Here is a 16,872-nt window from a genome sequence, read left to right on the forward strand (position 1 = left end):
AAATGAGACAAGTGAAAAATTTTCTTTCACCATGACTCGTGTCTGTGCAAAATTTTAAAAAAATTTCAAGGAGTGGTTATTGAAAAAAATGCAAGCAGACAAATGATTTTGGGGCAATTTTACCCCCTAGAAGTTGGGCAACCAGAGTTATCCTAGAAAATCCATTCTGGCAAAAATTCACTTTCACCATGACTAATGTTTGTGCAAATTTAAAAAAAAAAATTCAAAGCGTGGTTAATGAGAAAAGTGCGAACAGACGAATGGGAGTGAATTACTAGGTCCAGTCCCTCCTTTGTCGGGACCAATAAATTAAAAAAAAAATAAGGCCTTGGTTTCAAAGTGATTATTCCCAGACAATGTTGGATTATCCTCACAGAAAAAAAAAAAACTTTCCCAAAACTGCCTCTCATGGAGAGTTAAGTAAACTGGTACAATATACTGCATTATGTATAGGTGGGCTATTAGCTGAGCTTTCCTTATTTATTAGTGAGTATCAACAAAATTATAGGAGTACTTATGTTCCCGTCCAGAGTGAACTTTACTGGAAAGCTTGCTTTTTTTTCTTGAATATTAGAACGCAACATTGAATCTCATTTTCCGCAGAAATTAATTGGTATCCCGCAAAAACATTCTGTTGATTATTTTATCTATCCAAACCATTTGGCATTTTTCTAATGGAACAGAAAACCAGGATTCAATCTTTAAGTCATGCTGAAGACTTAAACAATAGTACTTGATACCACCTTGCTAAACACTAAGCATTATAAGATGAAGATCAAGGATAAGTGGAATAATCCTGAGAAAGCACGGCACCCAGTCTTCTATACTTATAACTGATGAAAAATGACCCTTTGGATCACCTTTGACTTGAAGTAATTGTATGGCTGACCACTTATCTCTCCTATAAAATAAAATGTTTCATAAAAATTTTAGAATTTACAAAATGTTCCATCACAGGGAAAACAGTATAAAATATTAAATTTTATTCTTTTAGGGATTTTCATGAATGAGATATTGTTAAAATGCCATCTTATAACTTTTTATACTGTCTAGATTATATGTCCGATTTACGAAATGAGGTCGTCTGAATCTTTTATTATGTTACAAAATTTGCGCTGTGATTTCATTTTCTCTATTACCATGGTGTGATGTTTGACCTAGAAAACCCACACGTTGACATTCGTTTAAACATCTGCTTTTTTAAACGTTTAATTTCACCCTTCCTCACTTCTCTGCCCGCTTAGTGTCGTAAGTTTTCAGGCTATTTACCTCAAGGTTTAGGGTTCAGGCCTACCTCCCTAGCATATTATTTTTTCTTTTACACCAGGCAACGCCAGGTACCCTTGCTAGTATATATATAATTCAGATTTCATAAAATAGATATATTTGAAGTTTTAAGGTTGGGGGTGGTTACACACTTATAGTACGTTTGGGATGCATTTAGAGATTTAGAACACTTCCATTGTCTTCCCCCTGTAACATTACATAACAATATGCTTTTAAATTTTATGTAGACTCCTAGTTTTTCTTTCTATAAAAAACATACATGCATCACACAAGGACATTGAGTTTTATTTAGAAAGATTAACATTCACTATTCTGTTATTTTTAATCTTTATTGTGTGTTTTTTAATTACTTTAATTTTTTTTTAATTTTATTTTATTTTATTTTATTTTTTAAGGCTGTGGATGATGTAAGCCGAAGTTTGATAAAAGCCGGTGATAGGATGTATGAATTAAAGGCTCTACAGGACGCTGCAAAGACTAATGAGGTGAGATAACTGCTTTTTAAATCTGATATTTTTCAAAATGTTAATAATCTGACCAGCCAGCTGGTTACATGATACCCTAATATCTATAAGTTCATCTCCCAACTATGTTGTTCAATCTCATTATTCTAAAAATCAAGACCTTACTTCTCCTTTTTTTTTTTATTTTCCTCCCAAATAGATGCTAAGACGTGGTGTTTGCGAGTCAATCATGTTAATATCAAATAAGATGACCAGTGCTGAAGAATAATGTTTTCTGGGTGTAACATTATCATTCTAGCTGTAAGATTTCCTTTTAAGAGTATAAAATAATTATCCTACATTGAGGCTCTACAGATAAATTTATCTTTAGTTGAACTTTGACAACTAAATATTTTCGTTTACTAGCCAAATAGAAAAGTTGCTAGTAAAATATGATTGTCGGAATATGACATCTTCGTTCTGTGACGAGTACATACATAATAAAGATTTTTTTTGTATTTTTTTTTTTTTTTAAATAAGTGTAATTCTAAATATGCACCAAATTTTATGTTAAGATTTGAAGATAAAAAACATTTGAGTTTCTTCAGATGTTTTTTTTTTTTAAATAATCTTTGTTTTTCAAAGGAAAAAAAAAGCGTATATTTTCTTATTAAACCTTATATTGTTTAAATAATTTGCTTTTGCTCATATTATTAAAAAAACAAATGAAGGTTGAAAAGACATTTTTCACTTGGTAATCAGGTTTTGGAAGATTGCTGATGAAAAAACACAATCGCCAAAGAATTAACGTTTTATCATTTCTAGTCACCACTTGGAAAAATCACTCGCAAGTGCGACTGTTTCGCTTCCAACGTGAAGCCTTGTATAGGATTTCCTTTTGAAAACTTTTATTCAGCATTAAATAACTCATAGATGGTTGATATGGCTTAAAATGAGAACAAACCAAACCATCCATAAACTGCGGGGAATTTCTTTTTCCTGCCTGTATCTATGTCCATGTTTGTTGGAGAAGGAAAATCAAAGCTTGAACACCCTTTTCTTTTAAAGCACAAGTTAAACTGAGTCATCAACAGCCATGTTGAAAGAATAGATGAGTTTTTGTGTTTGTAAATGTAGAACCTTTGAGATAGCAGGTTGAGTTCACAGGGAAAGTCATGGAAAACACAGGAGGAAGTAATTGGACCGGAGGAAGAGGGATAAATAAAAACCTGGCCAGACATAGGTTAATTTAGAAATTAGTTTCTGAAAACCATCCAACAGTGCCAGCATGTAAAATAGATGTTAAACAGGTGATGATGGTGAAAATAATTCAACAAGGATCATGTCAAGAAAACCCCTAGTTTTATTGAGTTTTTTTTTTTTTTTTTTTTACAAAGTAGTTACCACTTATCAAGGCCTGGAAGCCACTCGAGGATAGGCGTTAATGAGTGTATGGTAGTCAATGGGACAATGTTGTAGTAATCGTTAGTTGTGGAAATTTAGTAAATTTGATTACATAAGGGTACGGCTTATCAAGAACTTGTTCACATTGGACTTGAAGGCGACCATATTGAAGTCAGCTAGAAAGCAGGGAAGCAGAAGAGTTCCATAGGTGTGCAGTTCTTAGAAAGAAGCTTTGTTTATGGAATCTGTTTAGGTTTAGGTACAGATAAAGAGTTACATGCCATTTCATTACATTATAGCTGGTTAATTAAAATGGAGTTGGTTAACCAATTCATTAAATGTTTTATTAGAGCTGCTATCACACTATAGAGAAGAAAATCAGAGAGAAGTTATTAAGCATAAAACGTTTTAGATTACATTATTTGCAGTATAATAACATGCATTTTCTTCATTTATTTATTATAAACTATTCTCCTCATCTTTTACCTGATGAAAGCCATAGCAATAGTTGGCCAAAACGTCATGAAACAACACTAAAAAATGAGGATAATAGTCCGCAATAAATAAATTAATAATACTCCTCTCAATAAACATGTGTTTTCTTGATCATTTCTTTTGAGATCGCTGACAGTTACCTTCAGCCAAAATTCCCTGGTTTTCCTATAATTCATATTTGACCTCTTGCCTATAATATTTCCTCTCCTTAAGTCTGGCATCTTAAACACTAATACATCTAACTCGCCTCCCCGAATATTTAAAACAGTCTCTTGATTATCTTTGTATGCTGATGTGCTTTACATAAATTTGACAAACTAATGATTTACATATTTACGTAGCCTGACAGTACTAGCATGCAATGCAACATTCTCATAAACCATTGTATTTAGATCTTTTTTTATCTTTAATTTGGTTTTATTTTTTTTTTTTTTTTTTGTAACCAACTGTTCTTGTATGCCTATCCATATGATAGATTTTTCTAACCTAAGTATATCTAATATAGTTATGAAAAACAAAACTGTACATGAATAAATCATATGCCTGAATAAGGTATAGTGTAACACTATGAGCTGGTCAGTGGCGTGACCGACCCACAGATTACGTAAATGTCCTGGAAACAGTACCAGACTGACACAATGGGCCAGTCAGTAGGATGTGTCGGTTAGACGTCTTTTTGTCAGAGTGAAGTATAAAGGCATACCTTAGAATTTTGGGTGTGGCTGGCTCCTTCCTTCCCTCAGAATTACGTCTTCATTCTGGTGGTTTCTTTGGCTGAATCTTCTTGATGTTGGCACCGTCTCGACACTTAAGGCAGATTAAATGACACACAACACAATTGCAATATACACATGTGAAATGTTAACTATTTTATTTAGCACATAAATATACTACAATGTTTGATTTAGTAAAAAATCAACAACCAATAATTAAACTTTTAAATTATAAAACTTTAAGCTAACTACTTGGCTACTCCTTAACTAGTGCTAGAGGAGAGAGCCAAAATATGTGTCCTTACCCGATGGCTGCCAGAATGGAAAAAGGTTCAGGGAATCGAAAGTGCATTGTGGTTCCCTTTTTCTTGTGTATCGCTCCGCGCGCGACCAAATCACCTCCCGACGATGAGGGGTGGGGGGGACCACGACAACTCGTGGTACTAGTAAAAATAGTACCATAATAATACTGAGAATAAATTAAAAAGCAATGTAAATAATGTGTATTTTATTTTCGTCACATCAATTGATGTTCTTTGTCCCTGTTTTGACATATCTTGAATATTTTTTTCTTTTGTTCATGTTGAATTTAATCTTCTTGGTTTGCAAACAGTTTGCATATAACCTTTGTCCTGACAGGGATATGCAGAGTGCAGACGATATTTCTTGGCAATTTTCAACTGTTAATTTTATGAGTATAGTTTTTATTTTTGATTTCATAAAAAAAAAAAGCAGTGACTAGATTTCTATTCTTTTTTTATTTGCAGAATAATTGATTGACAGTTTTTGAATTTCCATATTTGTGAAAGAGGCACAGCATGAATATTAGAAGGAAAAATTAATACATTTCTGACTTTCACATTGTCAGCAGGGGGGATGGAAAAAAGAAAGATGGCACTTATCCAGATTTCCCCTCCTATTAAACAACAAAATAAAGAAAAGTCTGTATGATGTTCACACCCATGGGAACACTAAAAATCACATAAATTAACCAAGTAGTTTTATTTTTATAAAGAAAATAAACTTTTCTGGCCCAACGAATAGCAACGATATTGCGACACCAACTTAAAAACAAGGGAAATAACTCCAAATGATTGCAAGATTTTAGAAAGCCATTTTTAATTTGGAGATAGTGGGAAAACTTAAATTTGCTTAAAAATAATTTTCTTTATAAAAATAAATATACTTGATCAAATTGTGATTTTTGGGAAAATATTTTCTTTCCATTATGGGATACACCTCATACAGACTTTGCTTTATTTTTTTTTTTTTTTTTATTATAGAGGAAATTCTGGACAGGGACTAAATCTTGCTCATTTTCCAGTTTAAAGACTCTCCTAATTTCAATGTCTGTGTTCGACACCAATTCTTGTGCAAATATGAGACATTTGAAATTATTAGCACTTAATAAAGATAATCTGAAATTATCACAGTGCTTATTTACTATGCTTGCAAAAGTTGTATAGTCTTATCCCTTCTTGTAATGTTCAACCACTTCCACCTCTTTGGGAAGAGAGATGTTTTTGAACTAAATAATTTTGTTAACAGTTGTAGTGCATCGTTAAATTTAAACTCCTTGATCTTTTAAGGTAGCATGTACTTTACAAATTTTATAGGTTCCACTGTACCCAGATCTGAAACATGAAGGATTAGCTAAAAGCCAGAATCCACTATATCTTTTGGGGGCTTAAATTGGAAGATGGTGACAAAAGCCTGTTGATGGTTTTGAAATCACCTCAAACTATTATCACAGGCAGGTTGAAATTGAGAGAACACCTAAAGACAGTGACTCAAGTTTGAAGAAGAAATCTTAAAAAAAAAAAAAATGAAAGTATTTTACTTTTTCGTAGACAATGTTGTGAACAAATAACATTTGCACCTTGTATTCATAAAAATCAGAATTTGTATTTCGCTCCAGTTAATCATACTTGTTTTCTATTAGTATTTGAAAGTGGCTCGACGATTGGAGGCTTATGGTGAAATTGTCTTCCCACATTGTGCGTGTGACTCGCGCAAAGATGGTCATGTGATGGCAAGTATAGGGATCCGTGCCTTCCGCCTGCAAGCCTGCAAAGAAGATGGATCCATTGAAGTAAGATTCACATTTATTTTCCTACCCACTTTTAAGTTTGATAATTGAAAGTCAACACTTAGCAATAAAAAAATATGTTTGTAACTGTTCAATGTTTCCGTTTCAGCCAATCTACTCTCCAGCCTTCTTCGGGTGTTTTTGTCATAGTCTTCTGGGAATTTTGAATTTCCGTTCCTTTTAATTATCTTATATTATTTAATCTTTATTGAGTTTGCTTATCAACATTTGAATTTATGAACTTTAAAGGTGCATTTTTTTTTGTATGTGTGTGTAGTGTTCACCCTATATATTAGTTTTCCCTAGACTAATTATCCAAACAAATGCTTACTATAGCTGAAGAAAGGAGAAATGTTTTTTCATGAGTTTTAGTGCAAATAGTGAAAAAATATTGCAACAGTACCAAGGCACTGCTTGTACTAACTTCAACACAACCTTTAAAGCTCAATTTAACATAAATTAAAAAAAAAAATAATGAACTTATCACTGTTGATAAAACAATGAAGTTCACAATCACTGGATGTTCTCTAATTTCCCCTTTCTGCTTTTTTCTTTTCCTCTCGTTCCAAGTCAGCAGATTCTAGACTCTGAACAATTTCCTTCAATTCTTTTGGTGCTCTAGAATTGGATATCTAAGAAAAAAAAAAAATGCATTTTAAATTTAAAAAGAAAACATTACATAATTATGTGTCAATTATGTTAGTAAAACTTCACAAAATTATGAAAAATAATTCAGTAGTAGATCTAGAATTATATTAAAAAAAAAAAAAAAAAAAATTACTATATTTACTAAACTCTTGCTCTGTCATTTTCTAATTTGAAGGTGCAGAAGTTAATAAACCAAGGGAGACAAGTCAGTTTGTCATTTGAAATTGCCACAACAGAGGAAAATTAACAAATGCAATAAAGTTGCATTATTTGATAAATTTTATTTTTACTTTTAATAATTTTTCTACTTGATCATTTTTTGTCATTTTTACATGACACATGATTACATAATCGTTTTTACATTTCTATGATATCGAATTATAATGCACACGCGTCATTCATTTTAACCAACGCAAATGCAGAAAAATTGAAAATTCACCTTATTGATCTGAAATTCGTTATAATGCATTGCATTAATCAGTCATTCTGCTTCTAGGTTGTGAGTAACCTATGATTTCAACAGTTGTTTAATTTTCAAATCACATGCCAAGTAAAGACTTTTTCATGACAAGTTGGAACCACTTTCACTGCTCAATACAGGTTTGAACTTATATCAGCCACAACAGTTTTGATGAGACTTGAATTCTTCTAATTTCACATTCGGTGTTAACAATAAGCTCGTCACTTGTATCTATTGTATTTGATAAGGTTCTTATACTGTTGGGAAAAAATATGCCTGCCCCTATCTTCAGCTATAAGAAAAATAGTGATTTGTGTTTAATTATTAATATATAATTACGACAATATATGTATTGGGTTTTTGCATTAAATTACATAAAAGGTGTTGATATGTCATAAAATGGAGAAATTAAACCATGCTTTGAAAGAATACAATGATATATTAATTTGAATGAAATAGAAATGACCATCTGAGGCAATTTCTTCAAATTTGTATTTGAACTCCTCCTACACTATAAAACAATTCTCTCTTAAATCAACCAAAATAATTGTAAGCAGTAAATACAGGGTGGGGTAAAAATTATTTGGCCCATTTGTAGGAATTAATAAAAGCAAATTGGAATTAAAAATAATGAAAAAAAAAAGTATTTGTATTTTCAGGATTTACATTTAAAAATTGATAGCGGTCAACTGTGTACAGTTTACAGAAGTTGTTCATAACTTGATGTATTGATTCAAATGACATGCACGAGGGGGCGTTCCAAAAGTAATGCCTCCTAATTTTTTACCCCCCCCCCCGAATGGATCAGAAGGGAATTGAAAAGTGCACTGTTTTGATGATTGAACTTATGCATTCATAATCTGAAACTTTCATCTCTCTGTTACAGATATTGATGGTGTGAGACTCTAAGAAAGCAACCTCTGTCATGGATGTGTGTTAGAAGCAGAGAAGTGTTATTGAATTCCTGGCAAAAGTGCATTGAGAATGGCAGTGATTATGTAGAAAAATAAATTCCAGAGCACAAAAGATTTCTCGTTTAAATGATACCATTTTTGTCTTTATAGCTATTCAACTTTTTGAATTAAAAAGAATAGGAGTCTTTACTTTTGGAATGGCCCTTGTAAATTTGAAAAATAAAAATACATTACATTATTGTAATTAGCTTTAATTCAACACATTTTTTTTTTTAATTTGGGAAAATACTTTATCAAAAATTCAAAAAAAAAAAAAAAATGCCTGTTTTTTATTTTTCGGTACTATTATTTTTGTTGTATTTTGTTTTCATCTAGCCCCAGGTTGTAGAAATAAAGTGGTCCGATATAAAGAACTATGAAATAGATGATGAATCCATGTCGTTTAATTTTGAATATTTCCGGCCAAACAAGAAGTCAAGACTAGTTCGAATTTACTCCACCTATGTAAGTAATCAGATTCTTGTTTGTTTGTTTTATATATCAATTTTTATTATCATTTTTCTTTACAGTTTATATTTTGGCTCTTACCAATAATGTTGTCTATGTATAGAATAAAATTTTACTTTTTATAGAATACAAGAATTAAACTTTAACCTATTTGCCATTCCCTAGTAGTCTTGTTTATTTATTTACAAAATTATTAAAAATTTTAAAAGCATAACTACTTTTGCTAAAGTAGAACAAAGAAACCTGATTAACTCAACCAGGGTGGACCCATTGCAATGCAGCAAAAACAACACAAGACTAAAGTATCCAGATTAGTTTCAATCCCAGCTTCAGCATCCATAGCCTCCATAGCAAGTGTATATTTAGAAGAATCAACGTAAATTAATAACACAGTTTGTACAAATTCAATTGTATCAATTTTATTTTTAAAACATAAGATGGAGAATTTAAACATTTGTATGGCAACAGAGCTGGGCCCAAAATCGGTTGAACTAAACTTTCTGCTGATTGTTCTCCCACAAGTTATTTTAAATAGTGCTTATAAGATACAAGGAGTGTGTATCTGTTCAGACTGTTAAACATTGTCATGTTATTGTAATGACTTAGTTTCTCTGCAGTCCAGTATTTAATAACTATGTCCATTTCTTTTATTGCATGAAAAAAAGCTACAAGCGAGCTGAGGCCAAATTAAAAAAAAACAAAACTTTATACTTCTAGTGGAAATATTTTTTACTCATTGGTTGAAAATAATGTATATTCTATTTTATTTGAATTCAAAGCTAATTTAATGAAAATAGCAATTCTATAGTCTAAATAAGTTTTTAGTATTTTATTAAAAAAAAATTTAAATGGCTATTGATACATTAACTGGAATTACTTCACTCAAGCTCCTCAGCTTAACATTCATGGGAATCTGAATAAAATTTCGAGCGGACCCTTTATTTTCTTCACAGGAGTAGCATGCTCTTTATTCCATCAGCCATGACTGGATAGAGGTCCTAAGTAATTCACAATTGTATTTTTTAGTCGCCCACACAGAGGATTGAACCTTCAATTTTGCAGGAGAATAGCACTTTATAATTAATTTTTTCCAAGTACTCTAACCCTTGCACCATGGGTCTTTGCGTTGTGAAAATCCCACTCAAGCTGAGAACAATAGTCCGAAGAATCCAAATAATATGAATAACCAATCCTCATCTCAAAAATTCAGAAACGTAAACATTTCTTTTGTAGTTTATTTTTTGTTATTTCTAGCTGGGGAAATTAGTTTCAAATAACTTATTTGTACCAAGATAAGAATATTACACGAGTAAAACCTTTGAGAAATTGCCAATGTATATATCTGACCAATTCTTTCTTTTATTTCAGTTTGTATATATGTATGATAGTTTTGAAAGAATATTTGAAGAACTGGATTGGCAAAAAGAGGTAAGTTTTCAATCAAAATTGAATGTTTCATGAATCTTATTATATAGTTTGCTGTTTTTATGCACTGAAATTATTGCATTTTTTTCAACGGAGTGCTATTTAAAATGGAAGAAGAATAATGTTGTGGTGTTGAGCTTTTTTAACATTTTATCTATGTCCTCCATTATTTTAATTATCACCTGTCAACTTAAAAAAAAATATCTCATAGAATTTATAATAGTGTACATCTGAAAAATAAAAAATTCTTTACCATTCATATAACGGCGGAGTCAGAATTAGTAAAGAAAGCAGAAAAAAAAAAGAAAAAAGAAAGGAAATTGTTTGACCAAGTAATTTAAAATCCGCAGCAAATAATTCTATTATTAATCTTATACTATCTGGTAAATTATTTGTGGAGATGAAAAAAAAATATTTTAAGGAAAAACTATTAAGGGAATAGTATCAAGTAATTTCTTTTCTCAAAAAAAAAAAAAAGTTATAAAAAAAAATATTTTTGTATTTTGTGTAGAAATTATCCATCTTTATCAAAAAAATTACTGTATTTTTAAATATTTTTTTTTATTTATTTGTTTAATTATGAAAACTTCTATCATTTGCAAGCTAATTATTATCCAGTATAACACCTTGCCTTGTTCAAATTGGACTTTTGTAAGATTTTCTTTTAACATTTTTAAATATAAGGGTATAGCTAATTAAAAGACTATAGTACAAGCAGGCTGCTCGGTTATAAAATATGCTTAAATATGTTATTTTAATTTATTTAGATTTTGTATTTATTATTATAGAATCAGTCCTCTATGGATTATTAAAGTGTACCCAATATATAAAGATTTCAAAAGTTTAAAAACAAAATGACATATATGTGCGCGTGTGTGCATGCATGTGCTAAAACTATAGTTGATCGCATATCCATGGCTGAGAAAACTTATTAAAATGAACTTCTTAATATACTCAGTCATGGATATGCGATCAACTTCAAAAACGAATTTTAATTATTAATTTTTTATTGGATGATTGATTTCATTTAACTATTATGCTCAGTTCTATTTATGCATATTTTCTACATTCTGCATAATTGCATAGCCTTTAGGACCCAGAAGTTTAAAAGCTACTTTTTTCAAATTAAAACTTATTAAAAAAATGAACTTCTTAATAGAAATTAGAAAAAAGTAGCTTTTAATATCAATGTTGGTTTAACAAAAACAAACAACCCCCCCCCTCAAAAATTCAACTTTATATTTGTATAGATTTGCAAGGCAAGGGAGGTAATTTGTTCATATATAATTATTTGTAAACTATGACCCCCCCTCCATACACATTCACAAAAAAAAAAAGCAAAAAACAATATTTTTTTTTTTTTTTTATATATCACAAATTTAGATTTGTAAAAATAAAAGTACAAACGTGTCATGTGTATTTAAGTATTTCATATCAGCCTTGAAATAATTGGTTAATTAAAAGTTCTATCATAAAGAAAAATCACTTTGCAAGTTGATTATTATACAGTAATAAGTTATTCAAATTGAACTCTTGTAAGATTTCAGTCCTGTTTCAAGAAGCCTAATTATCTAAAGTAATATTCACAAAGCAAGGGATATAATTCTTCCAAATATAAAATATCTATCAAGTTTTTATTCTGTAAACATTTACTCTAAGATTTGGTTATAATTTAAAACTTAGTAGGAATGGTACTATACATATGTATTTTGTCTTTGGGGGCGGGGGGTTCATAGTTATCTTTTTATTTTTTTGCATTAAAGAAAAAATTCACTTTAAACTTTTAATATATAAACCTGAAGTAACAGACATCAAAGTTTATTGATTTTAAAAATCTAAATAAATTTTATTTATGGTAAACTCTTTAATGGAAGCTTAGCATCAAGAATTTTTTTTTTTTTTTTTATAAATTCATAATTAAACAAAAGTTGATCAATTTCTATTTTCAAATAGTTTTAACAGAAACAAATGTTTTTAATTGCTTTGAAGTATTTTGGGGTCTGATCTGTTCAAATTATTAAAAGTCCCAAGTGTATATCATATCATCTAAGATCAAGGAAGCTGGAAAAAAAGACTCCCCTGAAAGGGCGCAGAGAGTACAGAAATCTTGGAGACTTGTTACCACTCAAATCTCATAAAAGGCCAGCAGTTGTTGAGAAATCTATGGTAAATGGTTATTGTGATAATGCAACATGAATTACAACAGTTATTGAAAGATGCAAAGAATGCTGGAAAACTGTCAAGTCTTTTCACTCACATTCCAGGAGCACCATTTATTGCCAATCACTGACAAAGTTTCATTTAAGGACTCCTAGTGAGTAAACAATGATTTAATTTAATTGATTTAGCAAAAACTAAAACGTGCTTCAATTGCAATTTAGAGATAGGGTAGTATAAATTGATACAGAAGAGGACACAGTAATCTACCACCTGTCCAAATTCACATTGAATTGCTATGTTGTTAGTGCATTTATTATCTCACTTGGAAATCTATTCCAACGCCCAAGGATCCTGACTGAGGAAGTCTCTCTCTAGTGGTTCAATTGAAATTGGCAGTCAAATAGTTTCTTGTAGTGTCAGTATAGACTTTATGGCACAAAAGTGTTGAATGAGAAATAATGCACTTTGCTTTGTTTGCAGCCTGAATGCAATATTTAGATGTCGATCAGAAGGCCAACATATTTTTGTCCCGCTCGCCTTTTCGAGCAGAGGCGTGTCACCGCTGAAAGTAAGAGCTGAATCAGAAGGAGGATCCACTGGAATCTGATGATGAGATTAATAATCCAACAATTTCTATAACATATTGGGATAATTAACATTAGTTATGCCTCTAGGTAAAAGTAAATCCCTTAATTCTTTTAAATCCATATCATATGTTAATGAATCTTGATCTCTAAAAACATAACGGAGTCGGTGGCCTGTTGGATGCTGCTGTAAATTAATGGAATTGGCTGTTTCTAATATTTAAATCCAGTCACATTTATTATATTCAATTCTATGCAAGTAATGTTGAGAAAGGTATGCACCTCTAATCTGCACATAAGAAACTGTAAAATACTCTACAAGCATTTATTTTATAAAAATTAGAATTTTATAGTTAAGTAATCTTCTAATGACTTTTTATCACTACTCCAAACTAGCTTACTAAGTCAGAAGTGACAATACAGTTATAGGTCTAGAATATTAGATGAATATTTAAGTATGTGAAAGTAAATTAAGTGTTTCTACATCGTTAAAAATAGCTTTTGTGATTCAACATTAAATGATTCCCAAAAGACTTGATATACCCCCCCCACTCATCTCTCTCCTAGCAAAATTTTCAAACAAAAGTAATGTCCGTTTATAAAAATAAATTTTTCGACTTATTAAATTGGAATCTTCATTTTTATATCAACCAGCCACTCAAGCTTGGTTTTACTACAGTAAACCAAACGTCTGCAGAAAGGTAACCATTTTGTTTCTCCTCCAAACAAAACTTTCTTTTGCTTCTTGAACTTTTCGTTAAAGGTGCTGGGGCCAAAAAATAGCAAAAAAAAAAAAAATAAAAACCAACCTCTTTCCTTTTATAATAACATTTTTCTTCTCTTGACTTTTTATGCAAAAAACGTGCATTTTGTAAACTTTTCCTCTCAAGATAATCAATTTTCTGCAGAATTTGTTTCCAAAAGTGTGACGAAAACAAGAAAACTTGAATATTATTTTGATTGACATTTGTCCAGAATTCTTCCTATATTAAACAAGAATAAAGAAAAATCTGTACAATGTACATACTCATGATGGAAAAAAAGTATCATATTCCAAAAGTTATGTAAATAATTAAATTGTTGTTATTCTCACAATGTTTTAGCCAATGCCTTTTTGAATTCTGTTGGAATCCGTGTGTTGAACATTCAACCCATGCAGAGTTTCAAACTGAAGCTTTTATTTAATCAACAGAAGTAGATTGTTCTCGTTTGTTAGCCATGACTAAGTAGAAGTGTTAAATAATTACCATGGAACTGTAAAGTAATGAATAAAGGTGTTGAGTACCAATCAATTCTATGATCGTATGCTGGAGGTTGAAAGTTTAATGTTCATTACAAGTGATAATAATTAAGAATAGCATAAAAAATAAGTCTGACAGAACGAGAACAATGTACTTATATATTTTATATCTATAAAGGCTTCATATCAAGATTTTATTTATAGGTACCTTAGTTCAAAAAGATGCACCCAAAGAAAGTCGGAAGTTACATTGGCAGAGATTTTGTGTGAAAATAACAATTAAGATGACAATAGAAGTTTGGATGATACAAATTATCAATCCTTATCTAAGCCATTTCAGAAACTACCATTTAAAACTATGGCTCAATTAGGTTTCAAGAAGCCCAGAAAATAAACAAAACATGAGACAACTTTAGCTCAACATTGGTTTACTTTTGATGCACGTGGTATCTGTAAAATAAGCAGATACACTAGAGTTATCTTCTTTTTTTCTTTTTTCTTTTTGTCACAAAGTTGATTTTTAATAGTAGTGGGGCAGGTTATTTCAATATTCCATAAGAATCTTTCACTTAGTGATACAAGCACCAACATTGGCACAAATGATGTTCAGAACATACATTTTAACCATGTTAGCCATCAGAAAATTCAAGATGGCTGCCAGTTTTCAAGATGGCTGCAGAAGCAAACCTAATAAATTTCATTATGGTGCTTGTATCACCAAGTGAAAGATTGTTTCAGCAATCTGCCCCACCATATAGTTAAAAATTTCTTTCTTAAAAAAATTTTTTTTAAGAGGTTTATTATCTGTTTACAGATGCTATGCATGTCAAAAGTTAATCAGTATCAACCCGAAATTGTCTCTTTCATTTTGCTTATATTCTAGGGTCTTTAAAACCTAATTGATCCAAAACTATCAACTGACCATGCATGCATTGCACGTTTTTAAGATATCCTTATTTAAGTATTTTAAAAACTTGACAGTTCAAACTTCAGTGAAAAAAAAGTTTTAACTTTTACTCTTCAAAATAGTTCATATTAAAATTTTTTTATAACGTTTATGAAATTAATTTTATAGGTAAAAACTTTGAAATTGATAAAATTTGGAGGCTGAAATTATTCCCGAGATTTTTTTTATTAAATTTTCTAAATTTCTTGTCAATTTGCTTTGATTTACTTACCTGTACATTTAAAAAATGTTTTTAATCTGTTTCTTAGAAAATAATAACCAAATTGATATTTAAAATTTTCTAAAATAATCAATTTATTCCACACAAATGTCATAACTTTTTTAGCTGTTCCATAAATGTTTAATCATGTTGATGAAATGTTTCTTTTCATTGATGAAGAATTGTACTTTGTCTCACATTCTGGTTTACTTGTTGTAGAACATTTCCTAAGCTGCTATGGAAAATATCATCCGAAAAAGGCCTTTTATACAAAGTGACTCCGACACACGCTAAAATGCCAAATGTGAAATCATAAATATAATAAAATCCTTTCTGTTATCCAACCATATTTGGTACAATTAAATTTCATTTTATGATTGACTTGTCCACCAAGTTTCTGTTAAGAACCTCCAACAGTTTTTATTTGATCACCATTAATAAACATCCATAGATATGGTGTACAACCTTGTTAATAACTTTGGCATGTTCTTTTGTTAACATGGCTTTAATTTGAGCCGTGATTGTCTTCACTTCAGGAACAGTCTGAGGATTGTTTTGACAGATATTATTTTTGAAATAGTCCCACAGATAAAAAATCAGGCTGGAATGGGGGAATAAACTATGGTAAGTGTGAAACCTTCAGGCTCACACCTCCTATTAATAAGATAATCACTAAAATGTCCCGGCATATCATTGAACAGTAATAAAACAGACTGTTGGGCATTCATTACTAAAACTTGGTGCACAAGTCAGTTATAGAGTAAATTTTATTTATATCAAATAAGGTTGGATTGCAGAATTGATTATGGATTTTATTAATGATTCCATTGGTGGAATTTATTTATTTTTTTATTTGGTGGTGGGGGTTACCTTGTATTTTTTCCCGCTTTTTCTTTTCTCCGTTCTACTGATTTGATATCTATTAACCAGATTCCATTCCTTTCCTTCCTGCTTTACCCTGGATTCTTTTAACATGACCAGCTATTTAACTTTACTACTACGATGATGATAAACTCTGCTACTTGTATTATTGGTTCCATGCTTACCATTTATCTCTTTCCTCTATTACCATGAAAATCTCTGGTTTTCTTTTCTTAGATATTCTCATCAATTATAGGTACCACGGGTTTGATATAGAAACTACATGTATATTCAATTTGCATGCCTTTTCCACATCAAATTACCATGGCCATACAAGTAAAAACCTCTCTGAAATTCCCGTTATCAGAGTAACAGAAAAGTAAAATGATCAACCATTGTTATCCATGGACATCTATTTTGTAGTCACTACAGCTCCTCAGCATAGCTGACTATGGCAGAATTCAAACCCACAGCCA

General features: G+C 30.7%; 1 protein-coding gene across 2 annotated transcripts in view; it reads left to right on the plus strand.

Moving 5' to 3' along the window:
• Positions 1 to 16,872, plus strand: part of LOC145269514 (sorting nexin-27-like) — a 382,840-nt gene that overhangs the window by 354,086 nt on the left and 11,882 nt on the right. The window contains exons 9-13 of one of the 2 annotated variants that reach the window (XM_080125260.1): positions 1,683 to 1,772; positions 6,285 to 6,434; positions 8,829 to 8,957; positions 10,329 to 10,388; positions 13,784 to 13,830. In XM_080125260.1, coding sequence (XP_079981386.1) covers positions 1,683 to 1,772; positions 6,285 to 6,434; positions 8,829 to 8,957; positions 10,329 to 10,388; positions 13,784 to 13,830 — 476 coding nt within the window. The remainder of the gene's footprint in view (positions 1 to 1,682; positions 1,773 to 6,284; positions 6,435 to 8,828; positions 8,958 to 10,328; positions 10,389 to 13,783; positions 13,831 to 16,872) is intronic. The other variant, XM_080125270.1, reaches the window with a different exon arrangement.

Source organism: Euprymna scolopes, chromosome 4 (assembly GCF_053919585.1).
Source record: "Euprymna scolopes isolate OS-2025 chromosome 4, ASM5391958v1, whole genome shotgun sequence".
NCBI classification, from domain to species: domain Eukaryota; kingdom Metazoa; phylum Mollusca; class Cephalopoda; order Sepiida; family Sepiolidae; genus Euprymna; species Euprymna scolopes.